At 43.8% G+C, this 25,921-nt stretch overlaps 1 protein-coding gene across 1 annotated transcript; it reads right to left on the reverse strand.

Annotated features, from left to right (window-relative positions):
- Positions 1-8,716: 8,716 nt before the first annotated feature.
- Positions 8,717-24,025, reverse strand: LOC130457962 (zinc finger protein 883-like). Its single transcript, XM_056820843.1, has 5 exons — positions 23,913-24,025; positions 23,574-23,754; positions 22,276-22,327; positions 17,011-17,106; positions 8,717-14,002 (listed from the first exon to the last, which is right to left on the reverse strand). The coding sequence occupies exons 1-5, from the start codon at positions 24,023-24,025 to the stop codon at positions 12,630-12,632; spliced, it is 1,815 nt and encodes a 604-aa protein (XP_056676821.1). The 3' UTR covers positions 8,717-12,629.
- Positions 24,026-25,921: the final 1,896 nt, after the last annotated feature.

Below are 25,921 nucleotides of genomic sequence, written 5' to 3' on the forward strand. Positions count from 1 at the left end.
AGCCGGAGCTGGAACCACTTCCTGTCTCACATGTACCACTGGTAGCTTGAACTTGGCTTTGGACAGCCCAGGGGTCAGCCAGTTGTTCCTGATTTGTCACTTGCTAGCACACGTGGGTCATAGACCTTCCTCCCCCACACTTAATCCTTAAGGCTATTGAGGCAAAGGGACCAGTTGAGTGACTTGCCCATGGTGAAATCGAGGGGGTCAGTCTTTCAGAATAGAGAGAAGCGTGGAGACCCCCCTTCTCAAAGTGGGGTTCAGGGGAGTCAACAGAAGTAAAGGATTGGCTCAGAGAGAGGAGAGGAGATTTGAAGATTTCCCTCTTTAGCTATGGCTGCTCTCCCAGATTTGCTCTTGTCCCTCTTGCTTCCCCCTCTACTACTCCAGACAGTCTCTATTCACTCACACTTGATTCACTGCTTGGGGAAAAGATTATTATTATTTTAATGTCAACTCAATCAGGGTAATACAAAAGAAATAACTGGCAAGGAAAGTGGGGAAAGGGGGTCCTTGTCTCTATCTAAACCCTTTCCCCTCCCTCCTCAAGTTTGGGGGGCACTCAGGCTTTGGCAACCTAAGCCCCCTAAGTGAGTGTAAGGTTGTTTGGCCCCTGGGCCACAGTTCAGACCTAGGCAACAGGAGCTGAGGTAAAGTCTGACAGAGATTCAAAATGCCTTTCTCCGGTTTCTCTTCAGTAAGTCCTTTCAATTGGGAAGTGTTGGGGGGAATTAAAATCTCCATAAACCCAGCTGATTTGGGTATATTTCATATTTGGGAATTTTTCCCTGGCCACCACTTTATATTTGATTTAACTAGACATTATCTTGAAACCATATTTCCTCGGTCAAAATTTATGCAACCACTCTTTTATCTCTAACAGTTTATACCAAATACTCTTTTAAATGTTATAGAGACCTCTTCTTCACCCATACTTAAGCATGCCTTAGGGGAAGATAAAGTTGTAAACTCCTTGCTGAACAATGAAAAGTACTTAACCCATACTTACAGTAAGGCAAAATCCCTTAAGCTGACCCTATGCAAAAAGGTGCTAAGTACCAATAAAGGTCAGGCAACTTGTAAACTTACAAGTGGCAAAGAGATGAGAATTTACTGAGAGATTTTAATCTACTCAGGTGTGAATTGCTCAAAAGTTTAGCCTACTAAGGTGTGAATTAAGAATTGTCTGTCCTATTCAAAATCACCTTAGACAAAATAAAATACCTAGGAATCTATCTCCCGAGACAAACACAGGAACTATATGAAACAACTACAAAACACTCTCCACACAACTAAAACTAGACTTGAGCAATTGGAAAAACATTAACTGCTCATGGATAGGACGAGCCAATATAATAAAAATGACCATCCTACCCAAACTTATTTATCTATTTAGTGCCATACCCATTGAACTCCCAAAATATTTCTTTACTGATTTAGAAAAAACGATAACAAAATTCATTTGAAATAACAAAAGATCAAGGATATCCAGGGAAATAATGAAAAAAAAAAACACATATGATGGGGGCCTTGCAGTCCCAGACCTTAAACTATATTACAAAGCAGCAGTCATCAAAACAATTTGGTACTGGCTAAGAAACAGAAAGGAAGATCAGTGGAATAGACTTGGGGCAAGCGACCTCAACAAGACAGTATACGATAAACCCAAAGATCCCAGCTTTTGGGACAAAAATCCACTATTCGATAAAAACTGCTGGGAATATTGGAAGACAGTGTGGGAGAGACTAGGAATAGATCAACACCTCACACCCTACACTAGGATAAATTCAAAATGGGTGAATGACTGAAACATAAAGAAGGAAACCATAAGTAAGTTGGGTAAACACAGAATAGTATACATGTCAGACCTTTGGGAGGGGAAAGACTTTAAAACCAAGCAAGACATAGAAAGAATCACAAAATGTAAAAGAAATAATTTAGACTACATCAAATTAAAAAGCTTTTGTACAAACAAAACCAATGTAACTAAAATCAGAAGGGAAACAACAAATTTGGAAAAAATCTTCATAGAAACCTGTGACAAAGGTTTAATTACTTAAATTTATAAAGAGCTAAATCAATTGTACAATAAACAAGCCATTCTCCAATTGATAAATGGGCAAGGGACATGAACAGGCAGTTCTCAGCCAAAGAAATCAAAACTATTAATAAGCACATGAAAAAGTGCTCTACATCCCTTATAATCAGAGAGATGCAAATCAAAACAACTCTGAGGTATCACCTCACACCTAGCAGATTGGCTAGCATGACAGCAAAGGAAAGTAATGAATGCTGGAGGGGATGTGGCAAAGTAGGGACACTAATTCATTGCTGGTGGAGTTGTGAACTGATCCAAACATTCTGGAGGGAAATTTGGAACTATGCCCAAAGGGTGACAAAAGAATGTCTACCCTTTGATCCAGCCATAGCACTGCTGGGTCTGTACCCCAAAGAGATAATAGACAAAAAGACTTGTACAAAAATATTCATAGCTGCACTCTTTGTGGTGGCCAAAAACTGGAAAACGAGGGGATGCCCATCAATTGGGGAATGGCTGAGCAAATTGTGGTATATGTTGGTGATGGAATACTATTGTGCTAAAAGGAATAATAAAGTGGAGGAGTTCCATGGAGACTGGAACAAACTCCAGGAAATGATGTAGAGCGAGAGGAGCAGAACCAGGAGAACATTGTACACAGAGACTGATACACTGTGGTATAATCGAATGTAATGGACTTCTCCATTAGTAGTGGTGTAATGTCCCTGAACAATCTGCAGGGATATAGGAGAAAAAACACTTCATAAGCAAAGAATAAACTATGGGAATAGAAACCCCGAGGAAAAGCAACTGCCTGACTACAGCAGTTGAGGGGACATGACAGAGGAGAGACTCTAAACGAAACTCTAATGCAAATATTAACAACATGGAAATGGGTTTGAATCAAGAACACATGTAACACCCAGTGGAATCACGTGTCAGCTTTGGGGGGTGGGGGGGAGGAAAAGAAAATGATCTTTGTCTTTAATGAATAATGCTTGGAAGTGATCAAATAAAATAGTATTTAAAATAAAAAAAAAAACAACAAAACACCTAGCATTTATATAATGCTTCAAAGTTTGCAAAAAAAAAAAAAGAATTGTCTGTCCTTTGGAAAACGTCTACTGTGATTGGTAGATGTAAGAACTTTGCGGAGTTGACATGGGAGAAAATTCCCTTTAAAAGGTATAATGGTGAAAATATCACCTTTAAAGATTGATATAATATTAAAACTATGGTCGCCAAGGAATTTACTTATGAAATTCCTAAAAATGAAACACTCAAGTCAGAACGGAGTTTGTGGTGGTTTAATCACAATGGGAGTAACAAAGGGAATGGGAAAGAAGGAGAGAGGAGAAAAGGAAAAGGGGTTACTCAACCTCTGGCCAAGGCAGAGGGAGATTAGGCCCAAGGGGGCCAAGGTAGAGAAGAATCAGTCCTTGACTCACATAATCGATCTCAAGGGAAGCTGTCTGCGGGCCTCCTCCCTGCTCGAGCTCCTAGCACCAACTACCATCTCCCTCTGTCCCCAGGAAATGAGAGAATCCCAGAGGCTGTGCCTTACCTCACTTCCTGTACTTCACAAGTAACAATGGTGGCTCTAGCTTGACCTAGGACCGCCCAGAGGTCAGTCCTTTTTTGCACATGTCTGTTGAGGGCCATATTCTCAAATAATTAAATCTTGAGTTTTGCTGAAGCCCTTCCTAATCTCTGCCTGAGTAGGGTGGAGACTGCAGTTTTCAAGACCTGCCTCTGTTACTCCAAGTATCTTCATTGTCATTGATCAGGAAATAGCTAAATCCCATCCTCCAAAGAATGGTCTAAAAAGGGTGGAGTAGTTTTGAAATTCACAATGTCCCCCTGAGGCCCGAGGAAGACTAGTTTCTACAATGGGTCTTGTAAACATACCAGTTCCGAAATTACAATAGTTAGAGATAAGAGAAAAATTGGAGAGATGGAGAGAGATGGGCACATTAACAAAAGCCAATTAGGGGGCAGGCCCCTTTGGCAGAAGAGTGTACATTCAAAAAAATGTTCAATCAACCACACCCCAAGGTTCATTCTGGATCTTCCTGTAGTGAAAAGGTTTTTTTGTCATCTTTCTGCAACAGTTCATTCTCTGGATTTAGGAGTTAGTAAGCTTCTTCTCTGAAGATCTATCTTGAACAAATTTAAATCTTGGATTTTATGAAAATACAATCCCCCCTGAAGAAAGTGTTGAAAAAAAAAACACTGAGTCCAGCTGAGGATGCAAGGTTTAGATGTGGGGGGGGGGGGTGTGTGTGAATTAATAAAAAAAGAAAAGAAAAAGGGAAAAATTAAGGGAAAAAATATAAACCTTTATATATACATATATTTATATTAAAGAAGAATTCAAAATCAGTATCAAAATATCAAAAAAATCTGTGTATACAAGATTTTGAGAAAGCAAGAATAAATTTTTTCACAGGTCGCTGTATTAGGGTCCAGTTAAGTAATTTCTAATCCTACAAGTCTGTAGGACAGAATGCAGCAAATTTCACTAAACCATTTGCAGCCAAGGCTACAGGAAGTTGCCATACTACAGAAAAAAGGACCAGATTCTTATTTTATATAGGGAAGTGTCATTCCCTTGTCTGATTTTACCTTCATTCTCAGGGATGAAGGGAGCCAGGATGGTAACCAACCTTTGGTACTTGTCTGTATGTATTTTCATGAAGAGTGTGGATACAAGGAAGGCCTACATCTTAACGTCTGTCAAATGTCGCAACCACGAGTCTCACATAGAGCAGGCACCAGCTGTCAGGATGAACCCCAAATATTCTACTTTGGGGAGACACCACTGAACTTTATCCTTCAAGATCTTAAGACCTCTTTTGTGCAATTCCAAAAGAAGGTGTTTACTATCTTCCTGACATGCTTCTGCATCTGCGGAAGCCAAGAGTAGGTCATCTATGTATTTTATTAATTTGCTGTTTTTAAATTTTATATTATCTGTATCTTGTCCCAAAATTTGTGCAAATAAGGTTGGGCTTTCTACATAACCCTGGGGCAAACGACTCCAGGAATATTGGGTGGATTCCAGGTAAAAGCAAAAATATGCCTCGAGTTCTCATGTATGGGTATAAAAAAGAAGGCTGAGCACAAGTCTACTACTGTAAAGTATGTAGCTGTGCTAGGAATATAAGAAATAATAGTATTGATATTGGGAACTACAGAGTGTCTCTTTATAACGTGATTGTTCACAGCCGTCAAATCTTTTACGAATCTATAGAGGTGTTTGCCATCGGGACCCCTTTTTGGTTTTTAACAGGGAGAATGAGCATGTTATATTCAGATTTACAAGGGAAAATTATTCCTTGGCAAATTAATGAGTTTATTATTCGGGTAATGCCCTCTGTTGCCTCCTTGGAGAGGGGATACTGAGGAATGCAAGGAGGTGGGCTGGATTTGGTTTTTATTTGCACAGGAGCAGCTAATTTAAGTAAGCCTACATCAGTAGAAAATGTGGCCCAAAGAGACTCTGGTATATCTGTAGGTATTTCAAAGGTAGGATGCTCATTTGCCTCCTGGCTTTCTGAGAGAAGTACATGGAATAAATTTAAGGTTTCCTCGGGCACTTCTAAGGAGAGAGAGCCATCTGGGGCGCACATTATTGTGGCTTGTAATTTGCATAGTAAATCTCTCCCCAGCAAATTTGTGGGGGATCCAGGCATTAAAAGAAAAGAATGTTCAACAGTTAGGGGTCACACGCATACCATGCAAGGAGAAAGTTTTGGGGCCTTTAACGGTTTTCCTGAAACACCTACTACATTTAGAGAGCAAATAGAATCACATTTCTCATCTGGTTTGCTTACTAGAACTGACCTAGATGCTCCAGTGTCTAAAAGATAGTCATAGAATGAAGTTCCTACCTTTAAAATGACATGAGGTTCCTTACTATTTGGGGGGGGGGAGTGTATAGATATTATTGGCATTAAAATATTAGGGTCTGGAAAATCAAAGGTTTCATTCTTTGATTCCAAGGCCCTCACCTCCCCTCACACGTTCATAAAGATGCTTGGGCAGTTTTTTGGGACCCTCCACCCTGTTGGGGGTGTTCACCGTGAGTGTAGCGTGATTGAGCTCCATTTCTTATATATTGTTGTTGGGCATTGTGTTGGGTATCATCATTTTCCGAGTTTTGAGCACTGTCATTATTTTGATTGGCATCGTGGTTTGTGAATCTTGAAATTTCTCAGACTTGTGAACGTTAAAAAATTCCCCATTGGGGAATTCTCCATTGGGACAATTCGCTATTGGGACCATTCTCCATTTTAAACAGTGAAGCTACTTAGATCTAAAATGTGAGAACTCTACTTAGATCAGAAATGTGAAGACCTCTACTCCACACATACTTAAGCCATGCCTATTTTTAGAATTACTACAAAGGGGTGCTAAGTACCTATAAAGGTCAGGCAACTTGTGAACTTACAAGGAGCAAAGAGAAAAAAACTTACTCAGATATATGTTTTTGTTAATTTCTCTTACCAATTGATTCATATACCTCATACCTCAGCCATGCATCCTTAAGTGATAATGTATTTTTCAAGCACCCTCTTAATGGGGGGAATGTAAAAAATATCATTATTTCAATTGCAAAGTTTAAATTCCTTTTGAGAGGAATTTTAGGTAAAGAAGATGCTACGTCTCTGAATCCAGAACTGAACTGTTGGAGAAGCCACCATGAAGAAGCCTCCAGACCACAAGTTGCACAAAATTGAACTTTGGGTGTGGTTGATTGAACATCTATTTGTATGTATACTTTCATGCCAAAGGGGACTTCCCCCTAACTGGCTTTCTGTCAATGCGTCCAGCAATTATTGGTTTTGTTCTTTTTTTCTCTTATCCTCAAATCATTGTAATCTCTAAATTGATTATGTTTTTATGATCCTTTGGGGGTGGACTTCTTCCCAGAGGATCAAACGGGGGAGAATGTAAAATTGAGATTTGAACTCAGGACTTCAATCCCCACAAGCCTTTGCTCCACTTCACCAGAATGCAGTATTCCCCAGTATTACAAATATGTAGGAATCAGTATCCCCAAAATTCTCAATACTCCAGTTAATTACAATAGCAAACAAACACTATCATTTTTTCACATAAGTTGCTATATGGCATTTTAAAACCCTATGAACTGATGGATATTTGTCACAATTTTAAAAACATAGCAAATCTTTGAACCTCGGTAAACACATTTTTCAACAAAGTAAGACTTATTTCTGGTTTTGAACATTATCAAGAATTCTAGATATCATTCTGGTGGAAGTAAAATGAGCTGAAATGTTATAAATGAGAGATGCTCCACTTTTCGGGGTCTTCCAGGAGTTCTATATGCCCTGGCATTAACTTCCCGGCTTCCGTTCACATTCTCATAATGTGGGAGTTGGGAGTATAATTGTATTTCACTTCAGCTACTAAAATGGGTCTTACTTCGTTTTAAGGGTAGGCAAAATGTCCAGAGATTGTTGAGAAAAATTCTAAAAATCGTGTCTAAAGACTAAAACCTTTAAAATCAATTTGAGATATTTAGCTCATTAAAATTTCCAAAGGTTGTTATAGCAAATTTTCTGATAGAGTCTATCTATCCTCTGCAATTTACAAAGTCAAAAATAGAAAAGCTATTTTTATATAGGCCTACTCAATAATGTTTGTTCACTATGGTTATAGGGGAAAAAGCTAACATAAGTTAAAACCCAGTACATTAAAATGATTCAGTATAACAGAATAGTATTGAATCCAGTAATATATGAACTTAAATCACAAAGTTAAATCTTAAACAAAGCAATCAGTAAAATGCAATAGAATACAGAGATTATTATAAAACACTGGAGTCTGAAAAACCTTAAAAATATAACCTCCAGTTTCTTTAAAGTTCCTTGGTTTTTTTTTTATCCATTTAGATGCCTATTGTCAGAAGGCAGAAGATTGGTAATGGTTAGGCAATTGGGGTTAAATGACCTGCCCATGGCCACACTGCCGGGAAGTGTCTGAGGCCAGATTTCAACTAAGGACCTCCCATCTCTACGCCTGGCTCTCAATTCACTCAGGGGACTCCCCATAGTGAGGAATCTCAAATTTGGCTAAAGAGTTGCAGGGAGCTAAATAATTCCCCTGGCACTAAGGTGAAATAAATAAAAGTGTCAGTACGGTCAAAAGATATCCTTTTAAAGTAGCCATTCTTTAAGTTCCTGTTTGGAAAAGTATCTTCCTTCTTTCTCCCCCAGTGCTATCCCCTGCCCCCAGTCCATGTGGAGGCTGATTGTATCCTAAAGAAAAAACAACCCCGTTTTTTACCAGCTGTTGGAAGTTAGCCTTGGGCCTGGGGTGATGAACGATCTGCTCTGAGGCTCTGAGGCTAGAGTTAGCTGGGGCTGGGCGGGTGGGTTGCAATGTGATCGAGACCACAGGTCCGGATTGCTGGCCGGGCAGGACGGGCTGGCATCAGGTGAGCGGGAGGAGGAGCGATTTGAATCGAACAGGTCCAGATCATGAGGCTTTTCTGAAAATTCTTGGAATAACGTGGCTTAAAAACAAAACTAGGCACTAGCTATTAAAAGGTGAACTTAGTTACAGTAGAGAAAGGATCAGAAGATTGAAGGTATTTTGTCACAACCAACGTGGTTCGCCAACTGTTGAGATTAAAATTAGTTTCTTTGCTAAAGGTATTTTTTAGAGGTTTATTAAAAATTAAGAAATAAAATACAAATATAGAAAGCATGAGTCTAGGCCCAGAGATCCCATTTACAACCACTCACTCTACATCTTGCCTACCTGGTAGAGAGCCGCATGTGATAAGAAGCGGAAGTAGGGAGAGAGAGCAAGTTGGCAGAGAGCCCCCTTAAAGAATTGGTGATCTCAAACTCAGGTGAGAATCGGTGGAACTTTAGGAAGTACCAAGGACATCTGGGGATTAAAGTCTGGGGTTCAAATCTCCATTTTTACAATACTTAACCCCTATTGCCTAGCCCTTACCCCTCTTCTGCCTTGGAACCAATACATAGTAATGATTTGAAGATGGAAGGTAAGGGTTTAAAAAAAAAGGAAATCTGAACAGATATAAAGAGACTGGAGGTGAAAAATTTTAAGCCTTTTCAGACTCCACTGGTTTATGAAAGTCTATTTTATTGCACTTTGCTTATTGTCTGCTTTAAGATTTAATTTTGTTGTTTCAAGTTCATACATTAATCTGGTCAATACTATTCCGTTACACTGACTCATTTTAATCTACTGTGTTTTAACTACTGTTGTATTCTGTTACCTTTCCCCTATAATGATACTGAACAAATATTGAATAAACCCATGGGAAAAAAAAAAAACAGCTTTTTATTGTTAATTGTCGCATAGGTGATAGATGGACTTCATCAAAACTGGTTACAATTATATAACACCCTTTGGAAAATTTAATGAGTTAAATATGTCAAATTGATTTTAGGGGGTCTTCAAGCATGAATTTAAGATTTTTTCTTTGAACAATTATGACAATTTTGCCTGTCTGTGAGTTATTTGTAATGAGGTGTAAAGGGTCAATTTTAGTAGCTGAAATGAAGTACAATTATAATCCTGACCTCCCACATTTGTAAAAATTTGAATGGATGGGCTATGATGAACACATACCGAAGGAGCTGGGAAATTGATTCCAGGGCATCATACTCCTAGATGGCTCCCAAGAGAGAGCATCTCTCATTTGGAACTCTTCAGCTTACTATACACTTCCACCAGAATGATCAAGATTCTTGGTCACATCTCCTCCAAGTCTCCATTCCACTTCCAGAGGAAGCAGTGAATATGGTCGCAGTGGTGAGGGAAGGGTTTTGAAATGGCTGATCAGCCATTCACAAGTGGTCTTTATTTTGTATCCTCTTTATTCCTTGATTTCTAATGATCACAAATAAATCCTTAAAATATATTTTTATTATTAAGATTTAATTTTTATACGACTTAGTCACATGGTCCTACTATTGGATAATAAACTTTGTAAAAATATAATTCAGGCATTGGATATTAATCTAAATCTTACATTTATGGTGACCACAGAAATAGGGTCCAGAATTCTTCATTCTAACTAGATTAGTTTGAAAAGAAAGCATGTTTCCTCTGCCATGGCCTTGTGCCAGTTTTCTGGGCTTTGCTGATGTTGCCTTCTCCTCCCTCCCTTCCTCACTACTTGAGTGTTCCTCCTGCTGCTGTTCTTACTGCTGCTGTTACTATCGCTGCTGCTATAAGCTGGAAGTCCTTGGTGCTGGTCTCTTGAAGCTGGGAAAGTAGAAATCCCTTTCCTTTACATTGTCAGTGGCTGGACAGCCATTGTTCACTGTGAGCCCTTAAGCCAAGTGTATATGTGTGTTTTAGCAACAATTGGATTCTAACCCTCCTGGCTTCTTTCACTTTGGTGGGAAGCAACCCAGATACCCTAACAAGATTCTATCTCCAGATTAAAATTCCAGAAAACTGAAGGAAGAGTTTCAGATGGTATTGATTACTGAGGCAAAATTAACAGATTTTAGCCCTATTTTGCTCTCTGTAGTCTACTCTTTTCAAGCCTCCATGTGGTTTCAAGCATAGTAGCCATTTAAACCTTATTTTTGCCCCTAGCCATGTGGCCTGAAAGTAGCTACCTGGAAACACTAAGCCTCTGGCATTTTACCAATAGATGGGAGGGCAAGGAAGGTTACTCCTCCAAAGTACAGACAGGAAATAGAATTGCAAGAATGGTCAACTCTATGGAAGGGCAACCAATTACTTATCTCAAATAACTCATTCCTAGCAGCACTGATCCTTTCAATTACCAAGAATATCCTCAAATTCAAGGGAGAAATTCATCTCCATAGATAGCCTTACCATTTTGGCCTGCCCACTCTCTACAACACAGTCTAAATGAGATTCCTACACACTATTATAACCACAAAAATGTGGGTTTTCCAAGACTGTCAATTGCCAAAACTGTAAAGGATTCAGCCAAACTGTAAAGATAATTTTTAGTGTCTTGATTTATATTAAAGTTAAGTTGTCACCATGGGAAAATTCCCAAATATGAAAATTCCCAAGTCAACTGAGTTTTATGGAGATTTTAATTAATATAAATGAAGGAATTAAGGGAAGAGAAAAAATAGTAGAAAGGGCCTAGGCCTGAGCCTTAAGGAAACACGAGTCAGTCTTTATCACTCACCACAAGATAGTCTCAAGCAAGCTGCAGTCCTCCACTGAAATCCTCAACTCCTGAACTGAGTTCAGAGCTCCAATTCAACTTTGTAACTGAACTACCACTAACCTGAACTGAATTCTCCTTTTAAAGAAATTTTCTCATGTCACCTCCCCTAAATTTTCATATCTACCAATCACAGTGGGCGCTTTTTCCCTGGACTGCCCATTCTTACTTCTCACCACTCTTTAGTTCTCACCTTCTCTGGGTAAACTAAACCATCACACATCTTTTGTTAAGCTTGCCTTTTGTAAGTTGCTTGACCTATTAGTGATTAAGCTTTAATGGGTACTTAGCACCCTTTTGTATTAGATCTAAAAATAGACCACCTAACTTGGGGTTTTTGCTTCACTATAAGTATGAGTTGGGGACTTTTCATTGTTCAATCAAGAATTTGCAACTTTATCTTCCCCTAAGGCACTGTCTGAGCAGGGTGGAGAAATTTTAACGTTCTCAATACATTCCCGACCAAGTACCTCCATTGTAAAAAATGGGGAAAAGCTTACTCAAATCTTCTGAAGTAGAGTCTGAGCAGTTTTATGATTCACACTATGCTCAGTGCAGAACTCTACCTCAATATGGGAGATCACAGAGATGTGACCTATGGAATGTGGGTGGACGGTGACACTAGGGAGGTTAAGGAAGCTTGAGTCTAAAGTTGAATTTGGAGTTCTGCAGACTCCACTGCAGTGTCAATTCATTCCTTTCTGAATAGTAAATAAAGTTCTATAACACCAGATATTGAAATTTAACAAAAGTACCCTTAAATTCAGTGCCTGTATCCTGATATATATATACTATTTGTTGATTATTTTAAAACACATGAGATTTGGATTAACACACAATATTCAATTAGTTTTAAAATAGAACCACATAACTTGAGTTTTTCTAGCTGCTGAAATATCCCAATGTTCTCAGCTACTCTGACAGGTAGAGAAGCGTGAGAGGTAAGGGCTCCAACAAAATTATATCCTGTCTATGCCAGCATGTAAGAACAAGATAAATGCTATGTTGGGAATCAGTTTTTAGGGAAGCATATTTCTAATTCCACAATGCTCTCCCAAAATGGAGGAAAAGTTCCTCCACAACATAGTAAGACTGGAGCTGAATATGAACACCTTTCCACACAGTTTTCATTTTTGAATTTTCTCACTAGTGTGGTTTTCACATATAGCATGATTGAAGCCACAACTAAATGTCTTCCCACACTACTGGCAGTCACAAGACTTCTCCCCGATGGCTTCTCTGATGTGTAACAAGATTGGACTTCTAATTGAATGCCTTTCCACATTGCTTGCATTTATAAGGTTTCTCCCCGGTGTGGATTCTCTGATGTACAAGTTTGGAGGTGCGAGGGAATGTCTTTCCACATTAGTTACACTCATAAGATTTCATTCCAGTGTGGATTCTCTGATGTACATCAAGACTGGAGGAGCACATGAAAGTCATTCCACACTGATTGCATTCATAAGGTTTCTCCCCAGAGTTCATTCTCTGATGTATAACAAGATGGGACCTCTGATTGAATGTTTTTCCACATTCCTTGCATTCATAAGGCCTCTCCCCAGTGTGTAGTCTCTGATGTACAGCAAGATGAGACATCTGATTGAATGTCTTTCCACACTGATTGCATTCATAAGGCCTCTCCCCAGTGTGCACTCTCTGATGTAGAGAAAGACTGGAGATGCGAGTGAATGCCTTTCCACACTGATTGCATTCATAAGGTTTCTCCCCAGTGTGTATTCTCTGATGTACAGTAAGACTGGAGGTGGAAGTGAATTTCTTTCCACACTGTTTGCATTCATAAGGTTTCTCCCCAGTGTGCATTCTCTGATGTACAATAAGACTGGTGGTGCAAGTGAATGTCTTTCCACAGTGTTTGCATTCATAAGGTTTCTCGCCAGTGTGTATTCTCTGATGTCTAGAAAGATTGGAATTACAGGTGAAAGTCCTTCCACACTGCTTGCATTCAAAAGGTTTCTCCCCACTGTGGATTCTCAGGTGTGTAGCAAGACCGAGGGCGGAAGTAAATGTCTTTTGACACTGCTTGCATTCATAAGGTTTCTCCCCAGTGTGCAATCTCTGATGCTGAACAAGATGGGACCTCACCTTGAATTTCTTTCCACATTGCTTGCATTCATAAGGTTTCTCCCCAGTATGTATTCTATGATGTACTGCAAGATGGGACCTCGTATTGAATGTCTTTCCGCATTCCATGCATTCATAAGGTTTCTCCCCAGTGTGCATTCTCTGATGTACTGCAACATAGGACATCTGCTTGAAAGTCTTTCCACATTGCTTGCATTCATAAGGTTTCTCCAAAGTGTGCATCCTCTGATGTACAGCAAGATGGGACCTCTGATTGAATGTCTTCCCACATTGCTTGCATTCATAAAGTTTCTCCCCAGTGTGCAATCTCTGATGTATAGCAAAACTGGAGCTCTCATTGAATGTATTTCCATATTGTTTGCAATCATAAGATTCCTTGCTAGTATGGATTCTGTCATGTCCAACAACACTGGATCTGTGTATAAAATTCTTTCTACACTGATTATTTTCACTAGATTTTTCCTCAGGTTGCATTCTTTGATGTTCAATATGTGATGAATTTTGATGGGCAACACAGAATTCCCTAGAAGCAAAGTTATCAGGACGTTTATGCATGAATCTTTGTAAGTCCATTTCTTCCACAGGATAGCTACCCTCTGTTGAATTTGCCTTCATTTCAGGTCTAATCTCTCCTTCTAAAAGAAACAATCAGAAAAACATATATAGAGAGTGATATATATACACATATATAACTATCTCCTTTCCTCAACTGTCAAAAAATGAACCACTTTCTATCTTATTTCCTCAGGTAAGAAAACATCTTCCAAATTAAATGGGCACAATCTATCCTTTGAAATTGCCATGGCCTCAAACTTAAAGAACAATTTAAATAACAAAGAGCTTCCAGTATGATCTCATTGGCTCTTCATAAGAAATTTTGGATTAGGAACAGGCTAACTTTATTACATTCTTAACTCAGACCATGACCTCAGAAAGGCTGGATGACTGACATGACCTGAAATCCTGGCAGCCGAGACCAAATCTTGTGACTGGGCGTGCTCTGTCGACAATACTAGACAATTTACTTTCAATCTTTTTGCTTTCATTTTCATTGTCTAGACATTCAATTTTCTCTTCACAGGTATGACAACACTTGGTGCATGTAAATGTAATAATTCTATTATTTCATCATCCAGCTTCTGTGTAATCATTATGCAATTCCCTTCATGACTGCTTTCAACCTTATTTTTTGTTCCCGTATTTGAGATCAGATGAAGAAATTCAGAAATCTTTTTTTCCATTTATCCAAGGTATAAAAGATTTTGAGTTCCCTACTCCTTGAGAGAAGCCATTACTTTTCTTTTAATGCCTCTTTTTAATAAAATCCTTCCACTAAATATAAATTAAATGGAAACATGGCATTGCCCATGTTTAAAACGATGTCTCCTAAGTTCAGTCCTAGGTCCTTCTGTAAGGAAATGGGCAACAAAGCTCTTACAACTCGCTTCCCTATTTCCCAACTCCTATAGGTAAAGGCATTTTCATGATACTCTTTTTAAAAATTCCAATATAGTTGCTGGTGCATTATCATTGGACCGGAGAAACTGGCAAAGATTCTTAAGCATGTGTAAGTCACAGAAATTTTGTTGGTCTCAGGTTCTCCAACTATACCTTGGACATAATAATATCAAGTGACTGCCAGGGTTCCTATGAGGATCAAAAGAGATCAAATTTATAAAGTATATGACACATACTAGGGGCCATATGAAAATGGTGTTCATTTTTATCATTAGAATTGGGATTATTTCCTCCTTTGATTGTTTTTCTCCTTAAACTGTCATTCTCTACACTTTTCTAGTTTCTGATTTCCCTGTTGAATTAAATGCATTTCCATTCCCCAACACTCCTTTCTCCCTGGATCATCTGAGAGTGAGATTGAGGATCTGTTACTTCTTTCTAAATGATCTTCAAATACGTATTTTAAATTGTGAGCTCTAAGACAAACCAGATTGGTATTATCCTTCCTTTGTATACGGAGAGCTTACCTTGGTTCCTAGAACATATTTCTTATTTAATACATGTTTACTGACTGGGTCCTGGAATTCTGTCAGGCCCAAACTCTACCAGAATCCTAGTCTGGAATCTCTCCTGGAAGGCAAATACATCCTCTGGCCTCAGTTGTGATTCTGCCCCTCTCTTCCCCATATTTCTCAGCAGTCAACAGTAACTCTGTTGGAATTAGAGTAGACCCAATCCTGGAGATCCCAGACGCTTCACTCTAGCCTCTCATCTCCCTCAAGTGAGGTGCTGTGGTCACCCGATTGACCAAAAACAGGACAAAAACTGGAACCCTGAGACCAGGAAAAGGCTTGGGCTGATGATTTACGGAAAGCTTAGCCCTGGATTGCTTCCAAGGAAGACAGCAGTCTTCACTCCTGCTCATAGGCTGCAGGTCAATGGAGAGAAGGAAAATCAGGAAACCAGCTGCCTGGCTGCACTCTACATTGAGGTTCCCTGACCTCAGCTGGATCCTCAGCAGGGCAAGGCAATGCTATGACTTCTCCTTCATGTATTTCATTTGCCACCACCAAGGCAACCTTCCAAATATATCCCTGGTCTCTAGCTCTCCTTCATGGCTTCCTAACAACTCCTACCTCACCTTCTGAGTTGAGAACTTGGCCTCATATTCCACTGAACAAAAGCTGGACCTCTCTGCAGAGCTCTCTCTTATCCTCCACCTTTCACCCAGCTCAGCTGCCTCCTTTTCCTCTCTGGCCTCAGGATCAGAGGAAAAGGTCATTCTTCTGCAAGCTAGAGAAAATCTCTTTCCATGGCAAAGAAGCCCATCCCATCCCTCATCTAAGCCCATCTATTCTTCCTTCAGGACTCCCATTGTTCTTTCACCTTCAGCCTTTCACACACTAATGAGATAAGGACTCTCTTCCTCTGAGAAACAAACCATTTCTCCCCAATGCTCCAAACACTCTCACTTGGTGTCTTTCTCCTCAGGAGGTAGTCCAACATCTGTTCTCAGGTACATGGCTAAAATACTAGACATGGCCATTTGCAGTAAGTTATCCTGGTGCTTCTCCCTTGTTTTCTATACTATATTTTCTCCCAGAATCCTCAGTCTGGCTCTCCTGAAGCCCTAGGCCACCTCCCCCTTAAGGCCTCTCCACTGCTCCTTCCCTGCAGAGACTTCCCTCTCATGATGAGCTTCCTTCGAACAGGGATCTAGAGGGATTTCACAGAACTGTTGGCATTGTGCTATCTGCTCTAACAGAGGGTGAGTTCCTGGAGGGCACGGGATGTCAGCTGCAGCGCTTTATGTGCCCCGTAACTTAACCCAGAAACCGACATAGAAGAAGCCCTCCTACATGTTTCTGGATACTAAAAAACTCAGAGGTGATTAGCTCACCTCTTCTGGCTCCTGGAGGAGACTTTCAAGCCTTTCAGTCTAAAACAATCATAGGTAGACCTCATGAAGGGAGCTGATAGAAAAGGGAATCCAACAGCCTCATCTTACATATGGGGAAACTGAGGCTCAAGGGTTCAGCGACTTGCGCACGGAGCCTTAGTAAAACCTCTGAAAAAGAATTCCATGTCTGATCCTCCCGCCCCCAAATCTAGCACTGGCTTCACCAGAGCACCCAGAAGCCTATGGTCACCCTGGCTCTCCCACGCCTCTTTTGTCCTCCTTCACCTGGGCAGCAGCTCTGTAGGCCTTCTGGCTTCAGCATGCACTGGACTTCCCTCTGCTCCAAATAAGAGATCACTTCTTGTGGGGGAGCTGGAAGCCCTAGGAATGGGGAACAGGCAGGGAGGAGAATTGAGAGAAGTCTGTCACTGAGTTCTCCTGAGGGAAAGTTGGGGGAGTCCAGTGACTTCACTCAAGACAATCTGTCCATGGGGTTCCTCCAGGATTCTGCCCTTCCCTCCTCAGTGAATGTAATGCAATAGTCCAGGGTAGGATGGGCCTGTTAACCTCCTGGGGGGCCTTGAATGAGCAACAGCCCCTCCACACCCCCCAGTCCTGTTCTGGTCCGTTCTGGAAGAACTCCAAAACTTCCAAACTAGATGCAAGGGTCAGTGCTTGGGGTCACTCTGAAGCTCCAGACCCAGGGACCTTGAGGAATCGACTTCTATCCCATCACACTGCATTCTCCTCCCTCTCTGACAGCTCTTTGAGCCTCGTGGACTCTTCTCCCCTGGAGCTCTGCCTCCTTTCCTGTGAAATTCAAAATCCTACTTGCGCCCAATGCTATCTCCCAGCCAGTCCATTCATTCTGAGAATCACAGAGGTGTGCAAGAAGGGCCTTTGGGGGCCCTAGAGGAGTTTTCCAGAGCATTTAGGGAAGGGAAAAGAGGGGGAAGAAGGTCACGGAACCAATCCGGAACCCTAATGTTTGGTTCTCAGGCATTTTCTTTAGAGAAAGATAGACTGAATCCATAGTTTTCCATTATTTCCAAATGAGAAGCAGCTAGAAGAGGAGGGGGCAGGGGCTTTGGATTAGAAGCAGGAAGGCCTCAGTTAACATTTCGCCACAAACAGCTCCTATGTGGGTGCCTGAGAATAAGGCACTTAATTAAATCTATTTCCTCATCTTTAAAGAGGGATAATTTTATCACTTAATTAGGAAGAAGGTGAGGAAGAAGTGCCAGAATATTACAGAGAAAAGCAGCCGGAGAGCCCCAGGCAAGAGCAGGTCATTATAAGCTCTTCATCCCTTCCCTCCATTCTTTACTGGCTCTGCTGGAGGCTTAGGGCAATAGGAAGAAAGACTAAGAAGAAACCATATCTCCTGAGGACACCACGGAGCTGTGAGTTTATGCTGGTTAAAGAGAAAAAGATCCCCAATAGAGGGGAAGAGGGTGGGAGGAATAACTGCCTGAACAGGTTTCTCAGATGGGTTTGGGGGACCTAATTCCGGGTCCTAAATACAAGAGAGAGAAGCAGCTCTGAGATTACTTCCACGTCTGAGATTGGTCAGGAGCACCAAAGGGAGCTCCCTAACGTCCCATTACATGATGCAAAGTCCTTTTACAGGAGAACCAGGCAGCAGGAGGGCTCTGGCTCTGGGACTCAGCATACCAGCCCTCATCCCTTCCTCATGACAAAACTGCTTCCAACCCTGCCTGCTGCTGAGGGCGATATTCCTTTGGATGGCAACAGGGGGAAGGTCCTTACCCATAGAGAGCAGGTTCCAGGCATTCTCCAGCATCACCTCCCTGTACAGCTCCTTCTGGGGAGGGGTCAAGAGGGAGGAAAGAGACTTTTCTACCTCATAAGAGATCAATTGAACGAGACCAACGAATGCAAAGGAAACAATCCAGTGTTGGTTCATCTGCTTTCTAACTGGAGAAAAGATTAGGGACTTGCCAAGTCGGCCTGGGGAAGAGGGACAGAGGAAGCTCCCTGACAAGGGGTCCTTCTCCTTCCCAATGTCTGTACAAAGAAGCAATAACTGATTGATTGATGTGCAGCCAGTGTGCAGATGAGACCCCGAGACGTACAATCAGGAGAAAACTCCTCCCATCAGTCTCAGAATCTGACTGTGTTTCTGGTCAGCTGAAGCTTGGCCTTAGCTGAGGGTCTCTAAACCGCAGGCACAGGCAGTCCAGTTTCCAGCCAGGCAGGAAGAGGTTTAAATAGGGTAACGAGGCTTTCTCCCAATTCTCCCCATTGAATAAACTTTCCTCCGCAGACAGAATTTGGACAAGACACACAACTGGAGAAGGGACCCAAGCCAGCTCCAGCACTGAATCACAAGATGGAGACTGTTTCCACAATTCACCCCTCTCTGACCCAAAGTTCTCCCTTCCTTCCCAAGAGGAAATCAGTAGATGGCACAAGGTTGGCTTGTCCCAGCTTCTTCACACACCCTACAGGAAATGCTGACACCATCCTTTATGGGAATACTGTGAAATTGAGATTAACTCCACCCGATTTATTCTTTAGAATTTTAGCCACCCAATTTGGAACTATGCCCAAAGGGCAACAAAAGAATATCTGCCCTTTGATCCAGCCATAGCACTGCTGGGTCTGTACCCCAAAGAGATAACGGACACAAAGACTTGTACAAGAATATTCATAGCTGTGCTCTTTGTGGTGGCCCAAAACTGGAAAACGAGGGGATGCCCATCAATTGGGGAATGGCTGAACAAACTGTGGTATATGTTGGTGATGGAATACTATTGTGCTAAAAGGAATAATAAAGTGGAGGAATTCCATGGAGACTGGAACAACCTCCAGGAAGTGATGCAGAGTGAGAGGAGCAGAACCAGGAGAACATTGTACACAGAGACTGATACACTGTGGTATAATCGAACGTAATGGACTTCTCCATTGGTGGTGGTGTAATGTCCCTGAACAACTTGCAGGGATCCAGGAGAAAAAAACACCATTCATAAGCAAAGGATAAACTATGGGAGTGGAAACACCGAGAAAAAGCAACTGCCTGAATACAGAGGTTGAGGGGACATGACAGAGGATAGACTCTAAATGAACACTCTAATGCAAATATTATCAACATGGCAATGGGTTCAAATCAAGAAAACATGTAATGCCCAGTGGACTTACGCGTCGGCTATGGAGGGTGGGGTAGAGGAAAAGAAAATGATAATGATCTATGTATTTAATAAATAATGCTTGGAAATGATAAAAAAAAAAGAATTTTAGCGGCCAGGAATGTAGACACCCCCACTTAAGGATTAAGTGTGGGGGAGGACGGTCTATGACCCACGTATGCTAGCAAGTGACAAATCAGAAACAACTGATTCTCTCTCTCATTTCCTTAATTTCTTCTCACTATTTATAAATAATCTACCAAAAAAGCCATTCTGACTTCCAACTTGAGTAATTCATTGGGGTTTAGTAATTAAATTAAATATTCAGTCCAACCCTAACTTTTACCCGTTACAATACTGAGAACAGAGATTTTCTGGCAACAGCAGCCATGGTAGCCTCAGCATCTCTCCTGAGAGGGGAAGCTCCTCACTTTACTCCCCATAATTTCTCTAGTGAAATGTCACAGAAGCTGCTTCAGATTGAAAAGAATTCTTAAGAGGATCAAATCCAAAAATATAATCCAGGAGAAAAAATGTAATTTCGCCCCTCATGCCATGAAGAAGAAGGTATGTGACAGGACTGGATAAAATCAGGACAAAATTCATTTGGGAAAAACAAAAGATCAGCCATATCAAGGAAGATGTTGACAAGAAGCCAGGATAGCTGGGGAGCGGCACGGCCAGAGCTCAGACCAGATCAGAAGTCAGCTGTCATCTTAAAGCTGGGGGACTGGTAAGGTAAGGAGGTAAAGCAATGGGACAGGCTAAAGAAAATACCTCCTGTCAAGTGGAGAAGAAGTAATTTGGGAGAAAACTCCTTATTTGGTAAAAACTGCTAAGAAAACTGGAATGTAGCCGGGAAGGAAATGAGGTTCACAGCATAAGCCGACACCACACTCTACTAGACACGGTTTAAGGAAATGTGAGCTAAATATTGAAGATCACACTATAAGAAGGTAGGAGAGAAAGAGCTCAAACCCATCTCAGCTACAGGGAGAGGTTTGTAGAATAATATTTTATATTCTACCCAATTACAGATAAAGAAAGTTCTAACATTCACTTTATTTTTTGTTTCAAATAGTCTCCCTGAGCGAGCAATCTGATCTCGACTTTACCTGAGCAATCACGTAACATATTTTTCCCTTTTAGTCATTTTGGGAAGAAATCTCAGACCAAAGAAAATAAAAGGAAGGAAAAAAGGGAAATGTATTTTGGTCTGAATTCAGAGTCCATCAGTTCTCTCTGGACCAGGATGGCTTTTCTCATCACGAGTCCTTTGGGATCGTCTTACAACCCTGAACTGCTGAGAACAGCCGAGGCGTTCACAGCTTCTGACCACACCGCATTGCTGTTGCCTATAAAATGTTCTCCTGCTTCTGCTCCTACTTTGCATCAGTTCATGGAAGTCTTCCCAGGTTTGTCTGAAATGCTGCTGCCGGTTATTCCTCATAACCCAACAGGGTGACGCTATAATCACAAGCCACAGCTTGGTCAGCCATTCCTCAGTGAATGAAGGTCCCTCCATTTCCAATTCTTTGCTACCACAAAAAGACCTGCTATATACATATCTTGGCATCAATAGGTTCAGCCTGTGCCTGGCAAGGACCCCGACCATTCCTACAACAGGCTCTCCTGGCATATACTGACCTTCCAGCCCCTTCCTCTCCCCTCACACCTCCCTCCTCCTCCTCCTCTGACCCAGGGACACTGGGCTGATGCTTGGCCAAGACCTTCCACGGTCTGAATCGGGGCTTCTCCATGGGCTGTCTGTGTCCCTGCAGGGAAGGTTCTCCCTCCCTCCCGCCTCTGGCCTCGGAGCTTCCTTCCAGTCCCAGCTGAATCCTCCCTTCAGGAATCAACGATCTCCCCAGAGCCCTGAGAGCTTCCCTCCCACAATGCCGGCCTCCATCCCACCTACAAGAGCTGGTTTGGACACGGCTGCTGAGGGGTCTCCTCAGTCAGACTGGGGGGGCCTGGAGGGCGGCCGATGGCTTCTCCCTGCCTTTGGGCTGAGCAGTGACTCAAGAGGGATCAGGTGAAAAGAAGCAGAGGAAGAGGCTGTGAGTGTCGCTGGGAGAGCAGAGAGCAAAGACAGGATGCCCAGACAGGGAAGAAGAAGGAGGAGTCGATAGCCGTCCTGGGCGCTCACTTGTGTCCAGAGAGAAATCCAACAAGGGAGGCAGCGCCTGGGGGGAGCTCTTGGGGCCTGAGCTGCCCCAGGGCCCAGGAATCACTCCCAAAGCCAGGGAGAGAGCCGGGAAGGGCTGGTCCTCCTGCCTGGGATGTGGGGACAGACGTGGCCCAGCTGGAAGGAGGCAGCAGCTTCCTAGCCCTCTTGGTCAGAGCCAGGGAAGGGCCTCCCTGGCTGAGGGGGCTCCATCTGGGGCTGGAATGCACTTACCTGGGCTGCGAGTCTGTCCCTCTCCAAGGCCATCCCGGGCACTCCAGGCTCCCTGTGGAGGCAGCAAAGCAGCCCCAGTGAGTCCCCCCTGAAGCTCCTCCAGCTTTCCCGGCCTCGTCTCTGCCAGGGTTAAATGAGGAGTTTGGACACAATAAGGGAGAACCTTGAATCGGTTCAGGTTTACTGAGAATACGGCAGGCGAGTAAATTCAGGTCAGCCCTTCAGGCCAAGGAAAGGAGCCGCCCAGCAGCTTTTCCTGTGAACGGTTTAGGTTCATTAAAGCAGAGACAGTAAAAGAATAAAGCAGAGAAATACAGGAAAATGTCCTCATGTCTACACTAGCTGCTCCCCAGCAGTCCAGGTGGGGCTCCCTTGGCCAGAGGGCAGTCCTCCCGGTGGGGAAGGCCCTCCTCCTCCCTCAGCCTCCCATCCCTGACTGCAGGGCCTCCTGGGCTCTCTTCCCCTTCCTGCCAGCCTCCATTCAGCCCCTCACCTGACTTTCCTCTGGCCCAGCCTCCTCATCAAATCCCCCAGGATGCTCTCTGGCAGTCCCAGTCCTGATGGCCCCATCCCGCTCGTCCCTGCCACCCACTTGGCCCCGGGACACACCAGCCTCCTGGGGGTCCATGAACAGCACCTCCAGCTCCCTGCCTGGAGAACCTTCTCTGGTTATCCCCCACGTAGCGGCTCACAGGCTCTTCCTCCCTGGCTTCCCTACTGTGCAAAGTACAATCCCGCCTCCTCCAGGAAGCCCTCCTGAGCTCCTCTACACTCTCAGCCCTGTCTCTGTTCCTTATTGTCTGAGCAGAGCTTGCATGGGATGACTCTGAGGCTGCCCCAAGGGTGGGGGAGCAGGAGCTCGGGGGTCCGGGGCCCCGAGGCTGGGAGGCAGGACTCCTGGGTCCTAGCATGGCTCAGTAAAACTGCACCCAGTCCTGGTCCCTCCCCGCAGGTCGTTTTAGGAGCAAAGAAGGTCCCGAAGAGGAAGCCGAAGACCCCAGCCAAGCCCCGTCAGACACCAGAGCAGCCCCGGCATACATCCAACCCCACAGGAAACTCGGTCGGTCCCGCCGAACTACAGTGTCCCAAGACGCGAGGGGAGGGGAGGGGCTCGCCGCTTTGGGGGGCTCCAGGAGGCCCAGGCGGGAGGTGCCGGCCCCAGAGGGACTCGTAAGAGGCAGGATTCGAACTCAGCCACGTTCTCTGCCGCCCGCCCTCCCCCAGGCTCCTCGTCCTCGGGCCGCTCTCCACTCGGGCGTCCCTTTCCCCCCGGTGCCCCGCCACCACGTCATAATTACCGAGGCTGCAGGCGCGGTCTGGAGGGAGTCCCGCAATCGGCTACTGAGAGCAGTCAGAGAAAGCTTTGGACGTGGAGGAGGGGAGAAACTGGCGGCGAGCTTCACTTCCGGCTTCCCGGAGGCCTTTGCGCAGCCTGTTACGCAGCTAGATTGCTCCGCCCCGCCCCGCCCCGCCCCGCCCCTGGGGCTGACCCTCCCCCTATCCCCTCCTCCGGAGCCTCTCTTCCCCGCCCCCCCCTTCCTCCCCTTGAATTCTACACGCCCACTGAGGGTCGGACCCGTCCCGGCCCCTCCCCTGTGAATCATTTAGGCCCTGGAGCTTGTGCTCTCCCCGCTCACTGTAGGGCGCTCCGGTCTCCTGGCCTTCCCGGGGCCTCCGGCGTCCCCCGTTCCCAGCTCTGCTCTCTCCTAAGGTAGCTCGGGGCGCTGCGCTTTCCTCGGGGTCTCCGCATTCCCGCTTTGTGCCAGGCAGGAGGGGGGCCCGAGGGCACCGCGCGGGGCATTCTGGGTAGCAGCTCGATCTCCAGGTGGGCTCTGGTGCTGCGATGGGGACTTTCTCTGGTGCTGCTTCCCAAAGCCAGTCAGGAAGACGCCGGAAGGAGGCCGGAGTGGGGTTACTGGGCCGGGCCTGACAGATCCGGGCCTTTTCCGGTGTCGGGCTCCCTTTCTCCGTAGCCTGTCTAGCCCTGTGAGGCCTCGTGGAGCCTCTCCCCGGCGATCACGCGGTTTCCTTCTTCCCGGCATCCTCTCCGCTTCCCTATCTTCTCTCCTTTCCCGCAGCCTCCTTAGGCTTCACCTTCCCCCGCATCCTCTCCCTCTTTTCGGCAGCCCTTTAGCCCTCTGTCCACTTTCTCAGGCTCCCGCCTTCGACCCTCCCCCCCTTGGCGTTTTCTCTTTCCTCCTTAGATTCTCCTCCCCCCCCCCCAATCTTCCTACGCCCCCCCCTCCCCTCCCCTAACTGGGCCTCCCTTCTCAGGGGGGTTCTGGTAGTCCATGAGGGAAGGGGAGGGGAGGGGAGGGCAGGGGCGGAGGCGGGGCTGGTGGAGATGGAGGAGGCCTCAATTTAGGATGCTATGAGAGAAATTCTCTGAGCCGGAGCTGGAGCCACTTCCTGTCTCACATGTACCACTGGTAGCTTGAACTTGGCTTTGGACAGCCCAGGGGTCAGCCAGTTGTTCCTGATTTGTCACTTGCTAGCACACGTGGGTCATAGACCTTCCTCCCCCACACTTAATCCTTAAGGCTATTGAGGCAAAGGGACCAGTTGAGTGACTTGCCCATGGTGAAATCGAGGGGGTCAGTCTTTCAGAATAGAGAGAAGAGTGGAGACCCCCCTTCTCAAAGTGGGGTTCAGGGGAGTCAACAGAAGTAAAGGATTGGCTCAGAGAGAGGAGAGGAGATGTGAAGATTTCCCTCTTTAGCTATGGCTGCTCTCCCAGATTTGCTCTTGTCCCTCTTGCTTCCCCCTCTACTACTCCAGACGGTCTCTATTCACTCACACTTGATTCACTGCTTGGGGAAAAGATTATTATTATTTTAATGTCAACTCAATCAGGGTAATACAAAAGAAATAACTGGCAAGGAAAGTGGGGAAAGGGGGTCCTTGTCTCTATCTAAACCCTTTCCCCTCCCTCCTCAAGTTTGGGGGGCACTCAGGCTTTGGCAACCTAAGCCCCCTAAGTGAGTGTAAGGTTGTTTGGCCCCTGGGCCACAGTTCAGACCCAGGCAACAGGAGCTGAGGTAAAGTCTGACAGAGATTCAAAATGCCTTTCTCAGGTTTCTCTTCAGTAAGTCCTTTCAATTGGGAAGTGTTGGGGGGAATTAAAATCTCCATAAACCCAGCTGATTTGGGTATATTTCATATTTGGGAATTTTTCCCTGGCCACCACTTTATATTTGATTTAACTAGACATTATCTTGAAACCATATTTCCATAGTCAAAATTTATGCAACCACTCTTTTATCTGTAACAGTTTATGCCAAATACTCTTTTAAATGTTATAGAGACCTCTTCTTCACCCATACTTAAGCATGCCTTAGGGGAAGATAAAGTTGTAAACTCCTTGCTGAACAATGAAAAGTACTTAACCCATACTTACAGTAAGGCAAAATCCCTTAAGCTGACCCTATGCAAAAAGGTGCTAAGTACCAATAAAGGTCAGGCAACTTGTAAACTTACAAGTGGCAAAGAGATGAGAATTTACTGAGATTTTAATCTACTCAGGTGTGAATTGCTCAAAAGTTTAGCCTACTAAGGTGTGAATTAAGAATTGTCTGTCCTATTCAAAATCACCTTAGACAAAATAAAATACCTAGGAATCTATCTCCCGAGACAAACACAGGAACTA

This window comes from Monodelphis domestica, chromosome 3, assembly GCF_027887165.1.
Source record: "Monodelphis domestica isolate mMonDom1 chromosome 3, mMonDom1.pri, whole genome shotgun sequence".
NCBI lineage: Eukaryota > Metazoa > Chordata > Mammalia > Didelphimorphia > Didelphidae > Monodelphis > Monodelphis domestica.

What these genes read in the sequence shown, in the direction of transcription:
- LOC130457962 (XM_056820843.1), bottom strand. Translation starts at nt 24,025, where the DNA reads ATGCGGAGACCCCGAGGAAAGCGCAGCGCCCCGAGCTACCTTAGGAGA. An exon ending in GGAGACCGGAGCGCCCTACA is followed by an intron (nt 23,755 to 23,912) that starts GTGAGCGGGGAG and finishes GGTCAGCCCCAG; the next exon opens with GGGCGGGGCGGGGCGGGGCG. An exon ending in CCTACAGAGCTGCTGCCCAG is followed by an intron (nt 14,003 to 17,010) that starts GTGAAGGAGGAC and finishes TGTTTCTTTTAG; the next exon opens with AAGGAGAGATTAGACCTGAA.